Source organism: Mixophyes fleayi, chromosome 11 (assembly GCF_038048845.1).
Source record: "Mixophyes fleayi isolate aMixFle1 chromosome 11, aMixFle1.hap1, whole genome shotgun sequence".
In the NCBI taxonomy this organism is placed as follows: Eukaryota; Metazoa; Chordata; class Amphibia; order Anura; family Limnodynastidae; genus Mixophyes; species Mixophyes fleayi.
This window is the reverse complement of record NC_134412.1, coordinates 3,389,365-3,411,701: the sequence shown is the minus strand read 5'-3', so window position 1 is coordinate 3,411,701 and position 22,337 is coordinate 3,389,365. Positions and strand designations below refer to the sequence as shown.

General features: G+C 46.4%; 1 protein-coding gene across 3 annotated transcripts in view; it reads right to left on the bottom strand.

Annotated features, from left to right (window-relative positions):
- IGSF21 (immunoglobin superfamily member 21) overlaps window positions 1-22,337 on the bottom strand; it is a 497,506-nt gene that overhangs the window by 284,775 nt on the left and 190,394 nt on the right. Inside the window, exon 1 of one of the 3 annotated variants that reach the window (XM_075190714.1) lies at window positions 16,453-16,760. The exons of the other annotated variants lie outside the window; for them this stretch is intronic. Within the exon in view, the coding sequence (XP_075046815.1) occupies window positions 16,453-16,516 (64 nt within the window). The 5' untranslated portion in view covers window positions 16,517-16,760. Of the gene's footprint in view, window positions 1-16,452; window positions 16,761-22,337 lie in introns of those variants that run through there. 3 annotated transcript variants of the gene reach the window in all.

Here is a 22,337-nt window from a genome sequence, read left to right as displayed (position 1 = left end):
ATAGTTGGTAGAGTATGCTGGGACTTTTAGTTTCATAACACCTGGAGAGCCACATGTTGTTCAGGACTGGTCTAAGCACATTTTATCAGGGCCCTGTGTGGAGTTTGTGCATACCAGTGGAGTCAGAAGCGCAAGACGGCGACAAGCAGCAGAGAGCCAGAGGCCTTCAGGATGAACAAAGAAGACTACAGGAGGCCATCTGCAGGAGAAGCAGCAAGGGGGTGGCACTGAGCTATCACGATTCCCCCCTGCTGCCGACGAAAGCTGCCAAAGCAGGTAGGTATCTGTGGTACTTCCCTAGTATAGGATACATTTGTCAGGCCCCCATCAAAGGTAGGCTTCTGGCATCTTGTAATGTACTGCGGGTATTTCAGAAAGGGTAGCACACTACACCTTGCATGGTTTCCTCCCACAAAATCATACTGGTAAGTTAATTGGCTGCTAACCATGCTGTGTGCGAGGTTGGGAATTTAGATTGTAAGCTCCAATGGGACAGGGATTGATGTGAATTATTAAATATTCTCTGTACATCGCTACATAATTTGATGGTGCTATATAAACAATGGTAAATGCATTTGATCTGAGTGAAGACACAACGCATATATTTTCATCGGTTAACATCACAGAGAGCAGCGCTGGGCAGCACAGAGCCCACCATCTGCTGGTGAAAGCTCAGGGGTAGCACAGGACAGTAAAGAGTTCCTTCAACTGTCAGCGGTGCCTGGCGCAGAATCTCCTCCGTCCTTTCCCTGGACGGAAAGATTGTCCGCGGCATTACCTACTGCCGATCACCTGGGTCTAGAACTAATTTGCTGCTTGTAACAGTAACACAGGGTTGCCTCACAGCAATACTTAGCTGCCTGTCCCTATCCAATCCAACCATCTGTTTCTCTGCAGAAATCAGCTCCGAAGAGCCAGTCCCTACACCACAATGCGAGCGTTGGTCTGAAAGACGCCTCTTTGTTACGCTCGTAACGTTCATCAAGCTTCAGAACAGTCTTCTAAATTATGTCTGCGACGCTGGACAATAAAGAGGCCATTGTTATGCTTAAAGGCCTGGTACCGTTAAAAAAGAGACTCTGTAATCCTAGGTGAAGGCCACAACGTAAGCTACGATGCCATTACTGCCAGTACATTACAGGGGAGATGTCTGTAGAAAGGATGCTTGTGTTACATTGCCAACACCATCCACTTCCTACATTCTGCCTACATTCACAGCGCAGCAAGGCCAAAAATAAATCTGGGAAAGATGCCACGAACAACATTTTTGGTAACTAGAGGAAGAAATTGCTGAATAAAGTGGAGGTATGCAACCAGATCCCTGATAGAGTCTATAACCTGTGGGCCGTATATGTATTTTTGTAAACTATTGAGTTGAAGACTCATTGCAAACATAAAACATAGAGATTTTAGGCAGTAGAAAAACTTCTCAAAGATGAAAGTCAACATAAAGCGCCCCCTGCAGACTGGTATGAGACAATGCACCCAACTACTTATATCATCATCATCATTTATTTATTTAATTCCGCAGCGCTGTACAGAGAACTCATTCACATCAGTCCCTGCCCCATTGGAGCTTACAGTCTAAATTCCCTAATATAGACACACACTCACACACAGAGACAGACAGGCAGACAGAGAGGGAGACACTAGGGTCAATTTTGATAGCAGCCAATTAACCTACCAGTATGTTTTTGGAGTGTGGGAGGAAACCGGAGTACCCGGAGGAAACCCACGCAAACACGGGGAGAACATACAAACTCCACACAGATAAGGCCATGGTCGGGAATTGAACTCATGACCCCAGTGTTGTGAGGCAGAAGTGCTAACCACTTAGCCACCGTGCTGCCCGCTAATAGTTACCAGATGTCTGTCTTACTTCTGGTGCATTCTGCAAGCGGTGAAAACACACATTAATTTAGTACACTAGGATGATGTATATTTTTGACACAAACAACAGACAGCATCATATTTGTTTCTTTAAAAAGTATGCATTAAAACATCTGAGGTTGTAGAGTGAAAAGCAATAGTCCGTCCGCCTCGGTGCAACTCCACAATCCGCATAATATCAGTCTAGACCAGTACGTTACAAAGGGGCCCATTTATCAACCCCTAAACCATCCCATAAAGGCTTTTTACTCATGTATTAAGCATTTTTAGGTAAATTAACTATTTAACAAAAGCCTAATGCAGGAGAAATCTCCTGCATTAGGCAAATTACTGCATTAAACCGCAGTCCCCATGATACTCGATGGTAACTGCGGTCTGGGCAAATGTATCAAGCTCCGTAAAGCTTAGCTTTTCTGAACTTGACTCCGAACGCTAAATGACCTGGGGTCGTCAGGGCCGGATTAACTCGAGGTCTAACTGGGCTAGAACCCAGAACCCCATCGGGCCAGAGCCGTCCCCACCACCGGCTCCGACTGTCAGCTGGGCACAGAGAATGGCAGACAGCTAACAGCAAATGTTATGCTGTTAGCTGCCTGCTGTCAGTGTAGTCTTTCCGCGGCACGCAGTAATACCCTTACTTAGATTACTGCGCGCCGTGGAAGCACTACAGGGAGTGGAAGAACGACTGCAGCCAGGATGAATCAGGAATAGGAGGTAAGCAGGGGAGGGGGCTCCATTCCCTTAATCTGGCCCTGGGCGTCGTTCTTGCGCAGTAAAGATTTTGGGTCAGAACCCAGAGTTAACTTTAGAAAGAGGTCGTCGCAGGGACAGCTTCCAATTAGCTGTACTGACAGGACCTCAGTAGTGAATTGCCACTTTAATTCATCCGCCATCGCTGCGATGACAGATGATAATCGATGGGGCATAAGCCAGATGCATAATATCAAAACTCATAGATTCATTGGGGGGAATTCAGCGTGAGATCCCGTAGGAGCCTCTCGCAATGTCGGCAGTGCCTATTTCTGGGTATTACGGTACTAAAGAAAATCAGCAATTTTTAGGTACAGAACATCCCGCAGACACGCATTGCGTAAGACTCCTACGGGACCACGCACTGAACTGAATCTCCGTGTTTTTGTAGGACTAACAAATCCTCATGGACTATTCATATTGCAGATACAAATTTGGAACTTAAATAAACTGATGGACAATGTCTATGGGCAGCACAGTGGCCTAGTGGTTAGCACTTCTATGGACTTATCTGTATGGAGTTTGTATGTTCTCCCTATGTTTGCGTGGGTTTGCTCCGGTTTCCTCCCACACTCCAAAAACAAACTGGTAGGCTAATTGGCTGCTAGCGAAATTGACCCTAGTATCTCTCTCTGTCTGTCTGTGAGGGAATTTAGACTGTAAGCTGCAATGGGTCAGGGACTGATATGAATGAGTTCTCCGTACAGTGCTGAGAAATTAGAGGCGCTGTATAAATAACTAATGATGATGATGAATGTCTCATAAATGTACCACCGTAAGATAAAGTCCCATCTCTGGTGTATTGTGCTGTAAAGCTTTTCAGCAGTCAATTCATATAATTTTATAGGTATATTCCTTTGAGTTCATTGACCTCTCCGCGATTTTATAGAAATATTGATTCTAATGTTCCCTAAGTGAAGATCCTCATTATTAGAAAACTGGATTAATATGTATATGATTAATGTAAAAAGTTCACTCCACATGCAAACAGGTGTATGAAATTCAATAGCAGCCGTATGAAAGTGTATTAGTGGCTATACCGCGGCCTAATGACATCCGTTCTTCATTCACAATATTATTATATTGACAATTAAACACGTTCCAAATTTTTCTCTGTCAAATCCAACATTGAATGGTGATTAGTTCATTACATCTACCTTTGTGTCTTCTTAACGAACTCTTCCATCTATTAATGTTTAGTGCCTCTTTATATCGACGTGAGGTTTTATCTGTTACCATTGGCCTCTTTAAGATTATTATATTAGCACTTGGGTATTACGTTATCATTACATTTTTCTATTTATGTTTTATAAATAAAACACGAATATATTAGCCGAATTGTGATTATATTATTATTATTATTATTTATAAGACATATTGGCAATTTATTTATATTCTCTGCACTATATTAGTCTATATCTGAGGTTTGCAGGACCTCTATGTAGGGCTTCATTTTATAGACTATTTATGTTTCAAATCATTTAGACTAATAAAGGTTTTTATTGATTTTCTTGGGTGCCCAATTATCTTTATGTTGGCATGCTGGGCCTTGTAGTTCCAACACAACTTAAAGAGTAAATCAGCCCCTCCATCACCATGATAAGCTGCATGATCAGGTGGTGACATTGCTGGCGGTCTAGTCCGCCAGATGTACTGCTTCCATTTTACAGCGACAGCAGTGCTTTAAGAGGAATAATCATCATTTTCAGTTTTGGCTGGTATTATCATTTCAGCTCATATTAACTCGGACAGGGTTTCCAAAATCCAGTCCTCAGGAAACCCTAACAGTGCAGGTTTTCCAGGTGACACGTGACATAATTATACCACCTACGGATCTGTTACATTGTATCAGTCAGTAATGACTACACCTGTGCTCCAGCAAGGAGATCAGGAAAACATGCACTGTTAGGGCTTTCAGAGAATTGGACTTTGAAAACCCTGAACAAGAGGTTTTCTCGCCTTGAGATAAGTTCAACTTATTAGCTTGTATGTAGGGCAACAAGGTGGCTCAGTAGTTAGCACTTCAGCCTCACACCACTGGGGTCATTGTGTGGAGTTTGAATGTTCTCTCAGTGTTTGCGTGGGTTTCCTCCGGGTGCTCCGGTTTCCTCCCACTCCAAAAACATACTAGTAGGTTATTTGGATGTTATCAAATTGACCCTAGTCTCTCTTTGTTTGTGTGTGTATATGTTAGGAATTTAGTGTGTAAGCCCCAATGGGGCAGGGACTGATGTCAGTGAGTCCTCTGTACAGCGCTGCGGAATTAGCGGCGCTATATAAATAGCTGCTGATGATGATGTATAAGCTCTCCTGCAACTTTTCACACCTCCCTCTCTGCGCTTTACGACACACACACACACACACACACACACACACACTGCAGAAGGAAACTATGAAGGTGGAGCTAGCATTAGCTAATGGCTTATCTCTGTACCGTGAGAGTGTCAGAGGTTATACTGGGCTATGCGTATCTATGATGCCTATTAATCTTATTCTGCATGCGCTGTCAGAGACACAACGTGCTGGATCCCTTCCTCAGGCTGCCGAGGAACTCTGCAGCAAACTGTGACCACAACCTACAGCAAAGGGAACGCTTCTCACCCAGACTTTTTTCTAAAAACGTATTTTTTTAACATTTTCTGGCTATTCCTGAAAGCCGTACCTCCTATAGGGAAAAAACAGCTTACATTACAAAGTGCTAGAGTAAAGGGCAAGTCTTGTAACTGAAATATTATCCTGATCAATAGCGGTTTCTATGGATGATTTAGAGTTAGACAAAAGTGCAATTTAGTGTGTCACGTAAAACTGCACCAGGATTGTTAGCTCCACCTAACACTAATGGCCCCGTGCTTGGAGAGACCGGTCTAGGACATTCACATACATGTACAGCATGCTTGGTGCATGCAGACGCATCTTATATCAGGTTACACGTATTTTACCAAGCGTAGATCCTGCACCTAAACAAGGGAGGTGTAGTTGCAGAGTTGATAATGATGATGGTTATATTTTTTTTTTAGGCCGTAAGCTCATTTGGACAGCGCCCTTTATGCTCTATGTTATGTTATTTTATTTTACCTATTTGTATGGAGACAATATACAGCGCTAGGCAATATGCTGACACTCTATAAAGTTTAATAATAATGAAGATATTCTGTTTGAACTGGGTCATCTATACAGTAGATTTAAGGCTGCATTGATCTTTAGATGCGTTTATCTCAAATTACAGAAGAGGAAATGTAAGTGTACGGATGCAAAGGGCATATCTTACGCTCAACTCTAAACCACCCTCTCTATAGGCCAAACTGCAAAGCAAGCTGCCCCCCTCCCTTCCCATGTATTCAGCAGTATATATCAGTCAAAAGGTGCTCGCTGGAAAATCACAGCCTGATGCAAATACAGAAATCAAAGCACAATTACTCTGTATCTATAGGATGATGTTTGTTTCCTTTTCTTATCTGGGGAACATTAATAGTACGGCTGTAACAGCTCCACCGATAGCAAGAACGTCTGTCCCTGCGCAGACACGTCATTCCCTCACATATTACAGATGATGCCGCTCATGTCTGGAATTCGCCTTCTGGACAATTAGGTAACATTGATTTCTCTGGAACGCTAAATTTAAAATACATTTTCAAAATGTAACATTTATTTCATTACAAGCAGCACAGTGTCAGTTCCAGCGATACTAAATGTGCTGGCTGGATGCTAGGGAGGCTGCGTTGGGTTTCATCATCATCATCTATTTATATAGCACAACAAATTCCGCAGCGCTGTACAGAGGATATGAACTGACATCAGTCCCTGCCCCATTGGAGCTTACAGTTTAAATTCCCTCACACACACACACACACAGGTTAATTTGGTCAGCAGCCAATTAACCTACCAGTTATGTTTTTGGAGTGTAGGAGGAAACCAGAGCACCCGGCGCATATTGGTGTTTCTGCATATTTGTGTTTGACATGCTATATTTACTACTATAGTTAGTTACTGTAGTCGCCCAACGTTTGAACACCCCTTCCCTCACCCGTCTCATCTCTCCAGGCATAGGATGGACGCAAGTGTCAGATACGTGCTGGTCTGCATAGGAGCATTTGCGTTCGCTTGCTTTCCGTTGAGCGATCTGGCGCAAGATACACCACACAAGCTGGCGGACATCCAGTTCTGGATCAGTAGAGTTTCACTTTGAACTCAGACTGTATATTCACAGCAGTCATCCAGTCCCCGATGCCCAAACCGCTACCCGATCAAAAACATTCCAGTAATTTCCAATGAACCCATGCTCCCCATAAGGTCCCATATCAAAATCCATCTGTAGACTTTATGTTCCCCCATCTACCAGGGTTATTACACATGAGACAGGTTTCTTTGAGTGGTGATATTTCTCACCTCATCCACAATTTATTCATTATTCTAATCACTTGTATGAGGTGTAACATGTTCACGGAGAGGAATTAGTATACAGTCCATTATGGGCTCACCAGCTAATTAACCCTTCCTGCAACCGGTTCCTCTCTGCAGGTCACAGAGAACCAAACGTCTCCAAGAATAATTACCGCTGCTCGTTATTAGCAAACAATTAACAGGCTCGATGGATTAATTACTGGCTGCTGCAGGTTACCATAGGTCTCACCCCAGGGTTAAGCTCCGTGGAAACACAGATTTTCTTTTTAGCCTAAAACAGGATCCAACATACGGGGAGGGGGGGGGAGCTAAAGTCCTGACAGTCCAAGCGCAAGATCCAGGTGTGTCGTTTGTGACTCATCTGATACAACAGCGACACAAATTCTTGGAGAAAGTCAGACGTTATTTTCCATAATTAATGAGAGCTATTTTTAAGCTAATTTTGCTTCTTGATGAACAGACTCTTGCAAAGCGTCACACAGACAGATCATATCTTCAGCATCTCAACAGAGGAAAGTACAGAAAGAAAAACACTATGTTATTATTTATAACAATAAAAAGCTCAGACAATATATTTAGAATATTCTCCTGGACAGATACCTTTAGGAACCACAATACATACAGGCAATCCCCTACACCATGGCTGGACAACCTGTTGGTCTCCGGGTGCTGTGAAACTACAAGTTCCAGCATACCCTGTCAGCTATCGGCTAGCTATTGGCTGGCAAAGTGTCACATGCCTAGGGATACCTGCTGATTTTAACACTACCTAATCTGGAGGCACGGAGTATAACGTGCCTCTGGTCTTCACCAGATACCCCGCAAGGAGGTTTGGATTTAGCAGTGGGAGGCGCGCCGGTCGCGGTTCTAGAGAGATGTAAACAGAGAGGTAAACGTATGGAGCCAGGGAAGCCGAGGTCTAGCCGTGCAGTCAGCGTAGTACCAAAGGGAAATCTAAAAGAGTAGTCAGGAAGCCGAAGTCAAACACTGGAAAGAGGTCACCAAGCCAAAAGGATCCGCAGAAGGAGTCAGGAATAGTCACATCAGGAACCAGGAAGGCAGACCAAGATTGCTGGAAGCACATATAACGCCTGGAGAATAGGGGACCTAATACAATGGCACCCTAATGGTGCCAGAATGCCATTTAAATAGTGTGGGACGCAGGAAGTTATACCGGAGCTCAGAGTAGCATCCCTGTGCATGCGCCGTGGAACAGATAGGGCGGCCAAGCTTCATGCGTCTGGTTGCTTCCGGGGGAAGAGAAGGGGTCTGTCCCTGTGTGAAAAGAAAGACAAAGGGACGGAGCCTGACACAAGGCATGCTGGGGCTTGTAGTTTCACAACACCTGGAGAGCCACAGGTTGGCCCCACCGGCTCTACACTCTACTGTTCTCTCTCAATCAGTCATTCAGCCCAATTCACACGTTAGGAATATCTTTCAATGATGGCCTGTTGCAGGCACTTGACTACATCAGACATCGACCAACCTGTTCCAGCCATCCGCCCCCAGTTTTCCACAATCACAGTCAGTTCATCCAAACGCACACTCCAGCAGTAGGGACAATCATCAAACAATGACAGAACGCTGTGGGTATTATATACAGATACTTTTTCACAAGTTCTCAAGATCAGATGCTCCCCCACCTTTCCTGCTGAATGGACATTTTTTATTGCAGGTTTATGGATATATCACATTTAGGCGCCATTGGTTGCAGTGTCTAGAGACACATCTGGAGAAGACTGCCCATGGGGAAAACGGGGAGCGAGGAGGTATTTAATAAAAAACACACACAATAAAATCCACCACACGTATCGTTTGAACAAATGAATTTTTTCGTTTTAAATAAAGACAAATCAGAAAAACAACGGTGCAAATCTTCCTTATACAATATGTTAGACCCATCAATACAAAACAACAGAGAAAAGCGGACTGTAGCTACAAGCATGCTGAGCATATGCTCAGTGTCCGCCAGCGAGTGTTATGTTTATTCTGAAGGAGGAACACACAAAAATAAAGAAAATGTTCGTCTCCCAGAATAGTCGGCAATCTGCAACTGAAATAAAAGCCAAATAGTAGTTTTAGCTGGAAAGAAAAACAATGTAACCATTCTCAGCCGGAGGTTACGACATGGCTGTGGGTTCTAATCTAACCAGGGCATGATCCGCGTGAAGTTTGTAGGGGCTTTCAGAGTCCAAAAAGCATATTGGTAAGTTAAGGCTTGTGTAGTACAGAGTTTATACTGTAAGCTGTACTGGGGCAAAGACGGATGTCAATGATTAAACATTTTCTGCAAAGAGCTGTGTAATATGTTGGCGCTATACAAAGGTCAATGATTAAAGCTGCAATCCCATGAAGAAATGTGTTTAACATAAATCATTGTGGCAGGCTAATTGAAGCTTAGTATTTACCATATTTCCTTGGTTTGTTTCTTCAGGCTGTTATTAATGATTTAGAATTCTGCACACAGTGTCATGTGACTATCATGGCAACCACAGTCACATGACACATGATATAGTGAGCAGAGGCGCTTTGGAACACCCCTTTGAGCTCGGTCTGCTCCGTGTATTATAAAATCCTCTTCCTGCTACTCCACACCAGCCCATCTTCCCATTACATAACATGACTGGCAGTCACACTCTGAGCCCTCAAGAGAGATTTTGAAAAGAAGATAAAGATATGCAGGAGGACAACTAAGACAAATGGTTATAAAAAAAAACAAACAAATAACTTTCTGTGTGATTGGTGCTTTAATAACAGCTTTCTATAGTAGTTTTGTAGATGTCAAAAGGAAGCAGTTTTAATGGACTTTGCAAATGCCAGTGAACATAGGGGTTCCAGTTTTCAGTTTCAAGAACCTGGGACCCGTAGCCATAAACCAATGAATTGCCTCTTAGACTGAAAACCAGTGCGCCAGCTGGAAGCCGGAGCAACACTGGTCACAAAGAGCAAATGTAGCAGCAGATCCAGTCACTGCTAAGGATGTAATACTGTCACCCTGGGGTTCTTCAGTAGGCTTACAGTCAGGATATCTGGCATGCACGATAACAATTATTTTATCCTTCCTCTTAAAGCGTAATAAAAGCGCCTTAATGGTGATAGTCCAAAACATTATACAAGACCTGTACACACACACACACACACACACACACACACACACACACACACACTTTCTGATGCGCTTTGCATCAATTTTGATGCTGCCTGCATTATATAGACAGAGCTGAGCCGCTTGCATATAATGACCTGACTATCAGTGTCTCTGTCATTTATCCATTTACCACATTCATTCTTCTAAAAACAAGACTAAAATCTAATACCACTGTTATCAAAATCCCTTAGCTCGCTACATATACAGCACAGTATTACCCACCCTGAGAAATTATTACGGTTACTTCCAAGCAGCAAATGCAGGGTTTATAAACAATGAATACGTCTCTAAAACACAAAATATCTAATATACATCGTAATTTGTTTACTTCAATGATGATTTTCAAATTGTTACAAGTCAACAAATTACAAATAAGTTTTATAGAACCACAAAAGGTAAAAAAAAAATACATTATGAAAATATGCATGAAAAAATACATTAGAACATAGTTAATAGTTCCTGTAGTTCCTCTCTTACCTCCTCCCCAGCTTGTTATTGACCTTCTAACCCCGCCCATTGACTTGGTGAACTCCAGAGGGCATGCTCAGTTAGGGCTGTTTAATGGAAGGAACTCCACTTTTACCAATCTGGTCTTCATTAATGTTAAATCTTTCAGTTTTCATCCTAATTTTTTTCTGGCTTTAGCTTCATTTAGATCTTAAATGAATCCTGGAAAGTGTTAGGACATTGGACCTATCTTTATTGCCTTCTCTGCCCCCACCAGCTCATTTAAATAATCTTGTCCTAAAACATACTTGCCAACTTGTGAAGTGCCCCTCCGGGAGTTCCCAGAGACGGTATTGGGTGGAGGGGGCGTGGCATTATTTTATAGCAGGGGGTGGAGCCAAAATGATGCGATTCCCTGAGAATTGCATGATTGTGGCTCTAAGCTTGCCCACTTCACTAGGAAGTGGGCAGATGCGGGAGAATGCCCTGCTTCTCCTGGGAGTCCGGGAGACCACCGGAATTCGTGAGTCTTCTGGACATTCCGGGAGTGTTGGCAAGTATGCCTATAAAACAAATCTGTTTTATTTCCACTGAAGAGCAGAACTAATCCGCACTTAGACAAGAACGCCCACATCCACCTGACTTCCACCATCAGACGCCTCAAACCCATGTGTTTACCCACAAAAAAACAATCTATCTGTACAAAAACAGTTAGGTGATGTCACAAAACAATATTTGCACAGGACATTGTATTTTCTAAAAAATAATAATAAGAGAAGAGTATTTCCATTAATACTGCATTTTCCATCTACATATATCATCGTAGCTCACACTGTGAGAAAGATCGTCACTACTAAGCGGTGGGACTATACTACTGATGCCAGACAGAATTAGCCATATATCACTGAGTAGAAGCTTCCAACATGGAGCTTAAACACTGTCTTTTTGTGGGGTTCTGCCCTGTACCAGTGTTATAACTGAAAATCATATACCATAGCGATGCCCAAAGCCTGAATCGGACGCTGCTGGGTGCGCTGGAGCTTGGCACGTCCTTATTGTACAATGTGCACACACCCAGTCCCCTCTGTTCTGTCCATAAACTCATAGGCTGTAGCTTACTTCAAGCTGGCGTATGGTCTTGTCTTAGCTCTCTGACGTATGGTCATTTTCTGGGCATGTACAGAGGAATAGTGCGCATTATATACAACATATTGCCATTTACACTCCTTAATGAATCCCACAATGAGCAGCCAGGTATATAGACATACTTTGCTGAAAAACATACTCTCCCGCACTGTCCAAGAGGCTCCCAAATTTTGGGGAGTCCTTACAGACTAATGGAAAAGCAAACATCCACCCGGATGCCGGGGGATCATGCCCTCTGCTGTGCGATGCCATGAATCTCGGCATTAAGTAGCAGTGGCAGGCCACGCCCCCCCCGACGCCCTTGCCAACTGTCCTCCCCTATCCCCGGAATCTCACAGAGGGGAGGTTAAAAAAGTAAGCAAGCATGCTACAATGAGCCGAGGCAGACATCTTGTGGCCCAAACCATTATTCCGCCTATCAATTTTACTAGCAACCAGTGACATCAGTGATGAATTCCCATTCAAGGCTGCATTCTCACGAATACTGCTTCAGTTCACAAAATGGCTGCCTCCACAGTGTCTAGGTACCCCATACTTGCCGACTTTCCTAAGTCAGCAACCGGGAGCTGGGTGTTTCAGGGGCGGGGTTATGCAAATCACTCCATTTTGGTCCCACCCCCTGTGAAATGACGCAAACGCATAATTTTACCGTGGGGTCAGGGCTAAATGCTGCGTTTCCCTGAGAATTGAGGCATTTTGGATCTAATTCTGCCCACTCCACTAGGAAGTGGGCAGATGCAGGAGGCTGCCATACTCCCCCGGGAATCCGGGAGACCTACCCAGAATCAGGGTCTGGGAGAGTTGGCAAGTATGAGGTAACCCGTCCACTCACAGCAAATGGGTGCACACCTATGGCGCAAAAACAAAACACTAAAATAAAACTAAAAATAACCAGGCTCATTCTGTCCAGCACCAACTTGCAGTGTGCAGAATAACACACATATATATATATTTATTTATTTACACAAGCACTTATGCCTCAATGGGAGCGGACATATTGCAAAGAAGATGTGGATCGCAGCTGCCAAAACTCACAATCTCCTTCAGACAACAGTAGCAGCACTGCCACCAGGAGGCTGAGGAGAGGGACTAAAAAGTGCAAAAAAATCTGATATAAATAGCTTTGCATGAAATCTTCCTAATGTATAGACATCATTTGTAACCAACAAATCATGCACAAGTACTTGTATTTTAGGTATAATGTCCTCAAAGCGCTCAACACAGTGGAGGGAGGGATTGTGACCAACATATAGAATGAATTGCAGCCGATCAATTCCCTAACATATGAGGAATATTCATGAGGTACAAAAAATGGCCACCTCAATAGTGTGTATGCAACAGGTGCACTTCAAAGAATAATAATGCAATTTACTCTTAATATGCAAGTTCCTGGTCAGTGCCACTTGCAGGAAGGTTCAGCAAAGCAGGATAAAGATTCCTTTGTGCAGACAGTGGAACTTTAATTTGCTCTGACATGTGAATTCTGCAAGTACGAAAACTCCACTTCCCTGCGAGACGATGAACTGACACATGTAGCCCCCACCCCGCAGTCGAGGGACGGCAGAAAACAATCCTGTGGGAACGGCGCTAGAGGAAGGCCCCATTCAGAGAGAGGGGGATGGATTCAGAGGCCATTTACACACAAGCAAAAGACAGCCGACACCAACCACTTCTCTTTTCCAGTAAAATAAAAAGAGAGAACCACAAAAAAACAACTGCAATTTCATGTCCGTCATATAAGACAGAGCTGCTAGCTGGTGGCCCGCTACATGGGGATGTAGTGAGCTGTGGGGAGGAGGGAACCGGAGCCCACAGCTCACTACATCCCCATGTAGCGGGCACCATTATCTCCACACCGCTGAACCAATGGTAGCTCCGCCACTTAGTACAGAGGCGGGTGATGTGTAATATAGTATTATACACCTCTGTACAGCTATGGACTGTGGCTCCGCAGACGGCATGAATATCTACAAGCGGCAGAATATAATTGGCCACCGCACAGGTGCAGTCACACCACCGACAAGTCATATGTAGATCACCGTATCTCCCCCGCATCCAGAGCTCTGCGGATCCCCTACACAATCCAATCACAAGGAATCTTCTCTTTACATGAGATCCTTTAGTGATCTCACAATGGGTTAACTTTAAAAGAGATTCCTGAAAGTTTTCTAGTGTTGGTGCTGATGGAGGGACATCATCATCATCATCATCATCATCACACGGTCATCCGGTGCTCACACAGGAAGCATATACATTCACCATAGAGCGATCGTGTGGTCTCATATCCAGTAGAGGTGATAAAACAACGTACATTCCAATCACCTTCATGTATATGTTTTACATGGAACCAGGAAACTGTCTTCTGATACCCTACAGGCATTATATATTTATATATATATATATATATATATATATATATATATATATATATATATACACACACACACACATATATATATATACATATACATATATACACACACACACACACACACACACACACACACACGTATACACACACACACACACACACACACACACAGACATATACACACACACATCTATGCACACATGCACTAGCTCCATGGCTGTATACTCCGCAGAGTGTGTGACAATGATGTACACACACTGTTTGCATGCCTGCACTGTACGATGTATATATTTATACCACCTCCCTATGACATACATACAAGCAATAGTGAAAGAGAGAACAGTAAGAATGTGAGGGGGTAACTGGAGTGTATAAAACATGCAGAGCGAGGATATAACCAAGCAAGGGAATAAAATGAATCTAAAAAGGAGAAAGATCAGATGGCAGAAGGGGGAGACATAATCCAGCAGAGGGAGAGGGACCAGGCAGCCTACAAAGAGGAGATTGTTCAGATCAGGGAAAGAGACTTAGCCAAATAGCCAGTGAGGAACACACTGCATATCATGACAGGAACATACTTCACACACCGCATGTCATGACAGGGAGAACCTGCACACACCGCATGTCATGACAGGGAGAACCTGCACACACCGCATGTCATGACAGGGAGAACCTGCACACACCGCATGTCATGACAGGGAGAACCTGCACACACTGCATGTCATGACAGTGAGAACCTGCACACACCGCATGTCATGACAGGGAGAACCTGCACACACCGCATGTCATGACAGGGAGAACCCAAACACACCGCATATCATGACAGGGAGAACCCAAACACAGCTCATATCATGACAGGGGAACCTGCATACACGGCTTATTATGACTAGGGTCATTTGCACTGTTTCCATATCATGACAGGAAGAATCTACATACACTGTTTATCATGACAAAGGAAAAAAATCTATATACAGAACATTATATCATGACAAAGAGAGGCTCTACAGAAAATTACAATATCATGACAATAGAAGAAACCACATGTTACAATATCATGAGGCTGGGATAATATTCATACAATTAAATATTATGACTGAGCCAGAATATAAATAATATAATGTAATATTATAAAAAGGGACAATAAAAATATTACAAGACCAAAAGCAAGAGAGAATAAACATCTATTGCAATATCTTTTTAACAACTGATTCTACATACAGTGCAATGTAACAAAAATAATCTACACGCTAAAACATCCAGAGAAAGAAATAATAAGCATACAATGAAATATGTCAGAAATCTACATTCATTGCAATATCCCGATAGGATGGATATATTTGTAGGATTGGTTAAAGTACTATACATATGACAGAGGGGCTCTATACCATACTTTAGCGTAAGAATGTATGTAGTATCATTTTCCCTTTCTGAGTTTTCCTGATAATGGGATGTACAGAGTACTATATCCTAATAGACAGAGGATCTCAATACTGCGCCCAGACAGAAATAGTTCATACACAAACACATTTTTGGAGAGGAAGCCTGAGAACATAATGAGAACTAAATGAGAAAACCATATATAGATTATTGGGGTGTTGGGGGACAGATAGCTGCAGACACTGGATATAGAAAATTATAACCTTTTGGGGAGATATGTACAAGAAGTGGAGGGGATTATCTAATAGGGAGATGGGGTGCTGGCTGAACCTCTGAAATAGAGGAGAGGAAGAGACAGCGACCACCCCAGAGATTGGAGACCTGACAGAAGTGTATGTTATAAGATATAAGGGGATGTGTACGACAGGGACATAAAAAAAATGATGATGATAGTTGGAGAGGAGATCGTGATACAGGGACAGGAATGTAGGATGATAGTTGGAGAGGAGATCGTGATACAGGGACAGGAATGTAGGATTATAGTTGGAGAGGAGAGTGTCATATGGGGAAGAAATAGAGGGACAGCAATATATGATGATAGTAGGAGATGAGTGCGTGATACAGGAAAGGAATATATGATAGGAGAGGTGAGTGGAAGGAAGAGAGGGACACAGAATATTCTACTAGTGATTCACTGACACCATGAGGATGTTCTACTGCCGAGACCAGGAAACAACACAACTCTGAATCATCTAGACAGGCAGAAGAGGTGGTGTCACACAGAATTGGGGACTTATACAGATAAATGGGGAGCCTGTACTAGTTATTCAGTAAGTGAGGGAACACGAACCCCTCGCACATAACTAACGGTGGCGTCGCAGGAGTTAACAAGGATAGCGCCCCTCAGCAGGGGTGCACTTACCTAGTGCCAGGTGCAGAAGGGGCAATAGCAGGGCGCTGACCCCGGGCCAGCTCATCTTTCCCATTCCGACCCCGGTACCTCCATCTGCTTCACACGCCTGGGTGCAAACCGGGGATCCCCGGAGCCCGGCGCTGGTGCCGGCACATCCCCTGCAGGAAGCCCCACCGGACGGGTGAGGACAGCGGCGGACGGGTGTGCGAGCCTATCCTCCGTGGCTCTGTCCCTCAATGCCTGCAGCAGCTACAGCCTGGCATCAAATGGCTCTCCCAGCCGCTGACTGACTCCCTCCTCCTCCACTTCACCCACCCCTCTGCCTCATGGTGGAGTGCTCACTCCTCTCTCTCTCTGCCCCCTGCTCCTCCACTTCACCCACCCCTCTGTCTCATGGTGGAGTGCTCACTCCTCTCTCTCTGCCCCTCCACTTCACCCACCCCTCTGCCTCATGGTGGAGTTCTCACTCCTCTCTCTCTGCCCCCTGCTCCTCCACTACACACAGCCCTGTCTCATGGTGGAGTGCTCACTCCTCTCTCTAACCCACCCACCCCTCTGCCACATGGTGGGGTGCTCACTCCTTTCTCTCTCTCTCTGCCCCCTGCTCCTCTACTTCACCCACCCCTCTGCCTCATGGTGGAGTGCTCACTCCTCTCTCTCTCTCTCTCTCTCTCTCTGTGCCCCCTGCTCCTCCACTTCACCCACCCCTCTGCCTCATGGTGGAGTGCTCACTCATCTCTCTCTGTGTCCCCTGATCCTCCACTTCACCCACCCCTGTCTCATGGTGGAGTGCTCACTCCTCTCTCCCTGCCCCTCCACTTCACCCACCCCTCTCCCTCATGGTGGAGTGCTCACTCCTCTCTCTGTGCCCCCTGCTCCTCCACTTCACCCACTGCTTTGCCTCATGGTGGAGTGCTCACTCCTCTCTCTCTGTGCCCCCTGATCCTCCACTTCACCCACCCCTCTGTCTCATGGTGGAGTGCTCACTCCTCTCTCTCTGCCCCCTGCTCCTCCACTTCACCCACCCCTCTGTCTCATGGTGGAGTGCTCACTCCTCTCTCTCTCTCTCTCTCTCTCTCTCTCTCTGCCCCCTGCTCCTCCACTTCACCCACCCCTCCGCCTCATGGTGGAGTGCTCACTCCTCTCTCTCTGTGCCCCCTGCTCCTCCACTTCACCCACTGCTTTGCCTCATGGTGGAGTGCTCACTCCTCTCTCTCTGTGCCCCCTGATCCTCCACTTCACCCACCCCTCTGTCTCATGGTGGAGTGCTCACTCCTCTCTCTCTGCCCCCTGCTCCTCCACTTCACCCACCCCTCTGTCTCATGGTGGAGTGCTCACTCCTCTCTCTCTCTCTGCCCCCTGCTCCTCCACTTCACCCACCCCTCTGCCTCATGGTGGAGTGCTCACTCCTCTCTCTCTCTCTGCCCCCTGCTCCTCTTCACCCACCCCTCTGTCTCATGGTGGAGTGCTCACTCCTCTCTCTCTCTGTACCCCCTGATCCTCCACTTCACCCACCCCTGTCTCATGGTGGAGTGCTCACTCCTCTCTCTCTGCCCCTCCACTTCACCCACCCCTCTGCCTCATGGTGGAGTGCTCACTCCTCTCTCTCTGCCCCCTGCTCCTCTTCACCCACCCCTATGTCTCATGGTGGAGTGCTCACTCCTCTCTCTGCCCCCTGCTCCTCCACTTCACCCACCCCTCCACCTCATGGTGGAGTGCTCACTCCTCTCTCTCTCTCTGCCCCTTGCTCCTCCACTTAACCCACCCCTCCACCTCATGGTGGAGTGCTCACTCCACTCTCTCACCCACCCCTCTGTCTCCCCATATTCTGCCCAAGTCTACGTTCTGGCTATTTCCAATGCACTGTATTCTCCATCATTACTTTCCTCATTTTATTCTGCTATGTTCCCACTATGCTCAGCCCCCTTCCCCCAGATTGTGCCCACCAATACACCTCCTCCGTCCTTCTGTCTCCCCAAAATCTACTTTCCTTTATATTTCTCTTCTCCCTCAACTCTCAGACCTTAAAGCTCCCCCACTTAACTCTCCCAAGTTCTTCTGCCTCCCCTCCCTTCTTCATACGTGTACCCCCACATTTTATAATACGCACCCCAATCTATAACAAAATTCATCTAGTCCTCTAGGCCCCCCACATGTGATTGGATGGATCGTCCCTAATCTCCTCAGCATTTCTGCTGCTTCCTCCCTTAAGCCGATTTTTTATTGAGAGGGGGGGTGAGTGTGAGAGAAGCTGGGGGGTGTCATTTATCAGCTGTACCCCGTGTTATCCGCTCGGTCTATAAATCAATACTGCTCATCTGCTCTCTAATTGCTAATGTATACACAAGGGCCCTTTTTCTATTAGGATTCAGACAATATGTACACGTTTAACCCCTTGCGATGGCGCCAGTCTGGCAAATGTCACTCATATAAATCAGTGTCACTTATTAGGTTAGCTATTTAAATAAACAGACGTGGTCTCATTTCTTATCCGCAGTGTCATTAATCCCATGAACCCCTTCTTTGACAGAACAAGCAGGCGCACAGCTGCTGCTCATGCGGCAGGCGATGGGTTAACTTGCCAGACGCGGTAGCAGAGTTTTAACTCCATCAAAAGCCAGAGCAAACAAGGCAGCCCTTTCAGTGCTCTGCAGGGGTTAACTGTACTACATTATAGGTAACAAGGAAAGTGCCATCTATCACTGTGCCAGCTGCAAGAATTGCCAGGGCTGGGTCTAATGCCTGTACGGTGGCTATTAACTTGGCATATCTCTGTCACGTTGCTATGATTTACTTGGATGAACGGTTAAAGTCACACAACTCTGCCACACATTTTATAGCTTACAATTCAGGAGCAGACCTAACGCACAGACAGTGTATAAAATAATAATGTTATTTCACATCTTCCATAATTAGTCCTGATACAACAGAGCGATTTCCTTCTTCCAACACGCAATTTATTTCTGGGGCTGTATGACATGGGGCATGGATAATGGCAAAACCCATTAACTAGTAGAATAATGGTGTATTCCAGCATCCCTGGATAATGTGAAGCAGGGGATATAACAATGAGTCACTATTCCAAGGACTGATCCCAAAGTTTATCCTTGTTGATGTTGCAGGAAGATTGGTGATAGAACAATTATAAGTATATGGTTTAATATTAGGTTACTGGAATGTATTATTTATAATAAGACATTTTATATACAAATGGGGTCGGCATAAAAAGGTAGCGCAGGCCCTGTCCATGAAAGCTTACAATCTAAAAGATGCAAGATACAAGGACTGTGTGGCGAGGTCGAGGCTCCTGTTATGATCTGGACATACACAGGATGGAGAAAGAACACTGACCATACTGTAGTTTCTCATGTACTCAGTAACAAGTGCAATGCTCCAGCTTAGATCAAGCACTTAGGTCAGTTGTGGTTATGTACGGTTCCTGTGACACTTATGTAATGTACAAGGCACATGAATGTGACCTACCAAACAGAGAGGGTTGTATGCTGCACGCCAGAGCGGCCTAAATCAGTAACCATGGGATACATCAGTTGGTAGAGAGTTCCTAGATGGCAGTCTCCTGTCCCTCCGACATGACAGTCTCCTGTTCCTCCTAGATGGCAGTCTCCTGTCCCTCCGACATGACAGTCTCCTGTCCCTCCTGGATGGCAGTCTCCTGTCCCTCCGACATGACAGTCTCCTGTCCCTCCTAGATGGCAGTCTCCTGTCCCTCCTGGATGGCAGTCTCCTGTCCCTCCGACATGACAGTCTCCTGTTCCTCCTAGATGGCAGTCTCCTGTTCCTCCAAGATGGCAGTCTCCTGTTCCTCCTAGATGGCAGTCTCCTGTCCCTCCGACATGACAGTCTCCTGTTCCTCCTAGATGGCAGTCTCCTGTCCCTCCGACATGACAGTCTCCTGTCCCTCCTAGATGGCAGTCTCCTGTCCCTCCTAGATGGCAGTCTCCTGTCCCTCCGACATGACAGTCTCCTGTCCCTCCTGGATGGCAGTCTCCTGTCCCTCCGACATGACAGTCTCCTGTCCCTCCTAGATGGCAGTCTCCTGTCCCTCCGACATGACAGTCTCCTGTTCCTCCTAGATGGCAGTCTCCTGTCCCTCCTAGATGGCAGTCTCCTGTCCCTCCTGGATGGCAGTCTCCTGTCCCTCCTAGATGGCAGTCTCCTGTCCCTCCTGGATGGCAGTCTCTTGTTCCTCCTAGATGGCAGTCTCCTGTCCCTCCGACATGACAGTCTCCTGTCCCTCCTAGATGGCAGTCTCCTGTCCCTCCTGGATGGCAGTCTCCTGTCCCTCCGACATGACAGTCTCCTGTTCCTCCTAGATGGCAGTCTCCTGTTCCTCCAAGATGGCAGTCTCCTGTTCCTCCTAGATGGCAGTCTCCTGTCCCTCCGACATGACAGTCTCCTGTTCCTCCTAGATGGCAGTCTCCTGTCCCTCCGACATGACAGTCTCCTGTCCCTCCTAGATGGCAGTCTCCTGTCCCTCCTAGATGGCAGTCTCCTGTCCCTCCGACATGACAGTCTCCTGTCCCTCCTGGATGGCAGTCTCCTGTCCCTCCGACATGACAGTCTCCTGTCCCTCCTAGATGGCAGTCTCCTGTCCCTCCGACATGACAGTCTCCTGTTCCTCCTAGATGGCAGTCTCCTGTCCCTCCTAGATGGCAGTCTCCTGTCCCTCCTGGATGGCAGTCTCCTGTCCCTCCTAGATGGCAGTCTCCTGTCCCTCCTGGATGGCAGTCTCCTGTCCCTCCTAGATGGCAGTCTCCTGTCCCTCCTAGATGGCAGTCTCCTGTCCCTCCTAGATGGCAGTCTCCTGTCCCTCCTAGATGGCAGTCTCCTGTCCCTCCTGGATGGCAGTCTCCTGTCCCTCCTGGATGGCAGTCTCCTGTCCCTCCTAGATGGCAGTCTCCTGTCCCTCCTAGATGGCAGTCTCCTGTCCCTCCTGGATGGCAGTCTCCTGTCCCTCCTGGATGGCAGTCTCCTGTCCCTCCGACATGACAGTCTCCTGTTCCTCCTAGATGGCAGTCTCCTGATCCTCCTGGATGGCAGTCTCCTGTCCCTCCGACATGACAGTCTCCTGTCCCTCCTGGATGGCAGTCTCCTGTCCCTCCTGGATGGCAGTCTCCTGTCCCTCCTGGATGGCAGTCTCCTGTCCCTCCTGGATGGCAGTCTCCTGTCCCTCCGACATGACAGTCTCCTGTTCCTCCTAGATGGCAGTCTCCTGATCCTCCTGGATGGCAGTCTCCTGTCCCTCCGACATGACAGTCTCCTGTCCCTCCTAGATGGCAGTCTCCTGTCCCTCCTAGATGGCAGTCTCCTGTCCCTCCTGGATGGCAGTCTCCTGTCCCTCCTGGATGGCAGTCTCCTGTCCCTCCGACATGACAGTCTCCTGTCCCTCCTAGATGGCAGTCTCCTGTCCCTCCTGGATGGCAGTCTCCTGTCCCTCCTAGATGGCAGTCTCCTGTCCCTCCTAGATGGCAGTCTCCTGTCCCTCCTAGATGGCAGTCTCCTGTCCCTCCTAGATGGCAGTCTCCTGTCCCTCCTAGATGGCAGTCTCCTGTCCCTCCGACATGGCAGTCTCCTGTCCCTCCTGGATGGCAGTCTCCTGTCCCTCCTGGATGGCAGTCTCCTGTCCCTCCTAGATGGCAGTCTCCTGTCCCTCCTAGATGGCAGTCTCCTGTCCCTCCTGGATGGCAGTCTCCTGTCCCTCCTGGATGGCAGTCTCCTGTCCCTCCGACATGACAGTCTCCTGTTCCTCCTAGATGGCAGTCTCCTGATCCTCCTGGATGGCAGTCTCCTGTCCCTCCTGGATGGCAGTCTCCTGTCCCTCCTGGATGGCAGTCTCCTGTCCCTCCTGGATGGCAGTCTCCTGTCCCTCCTGG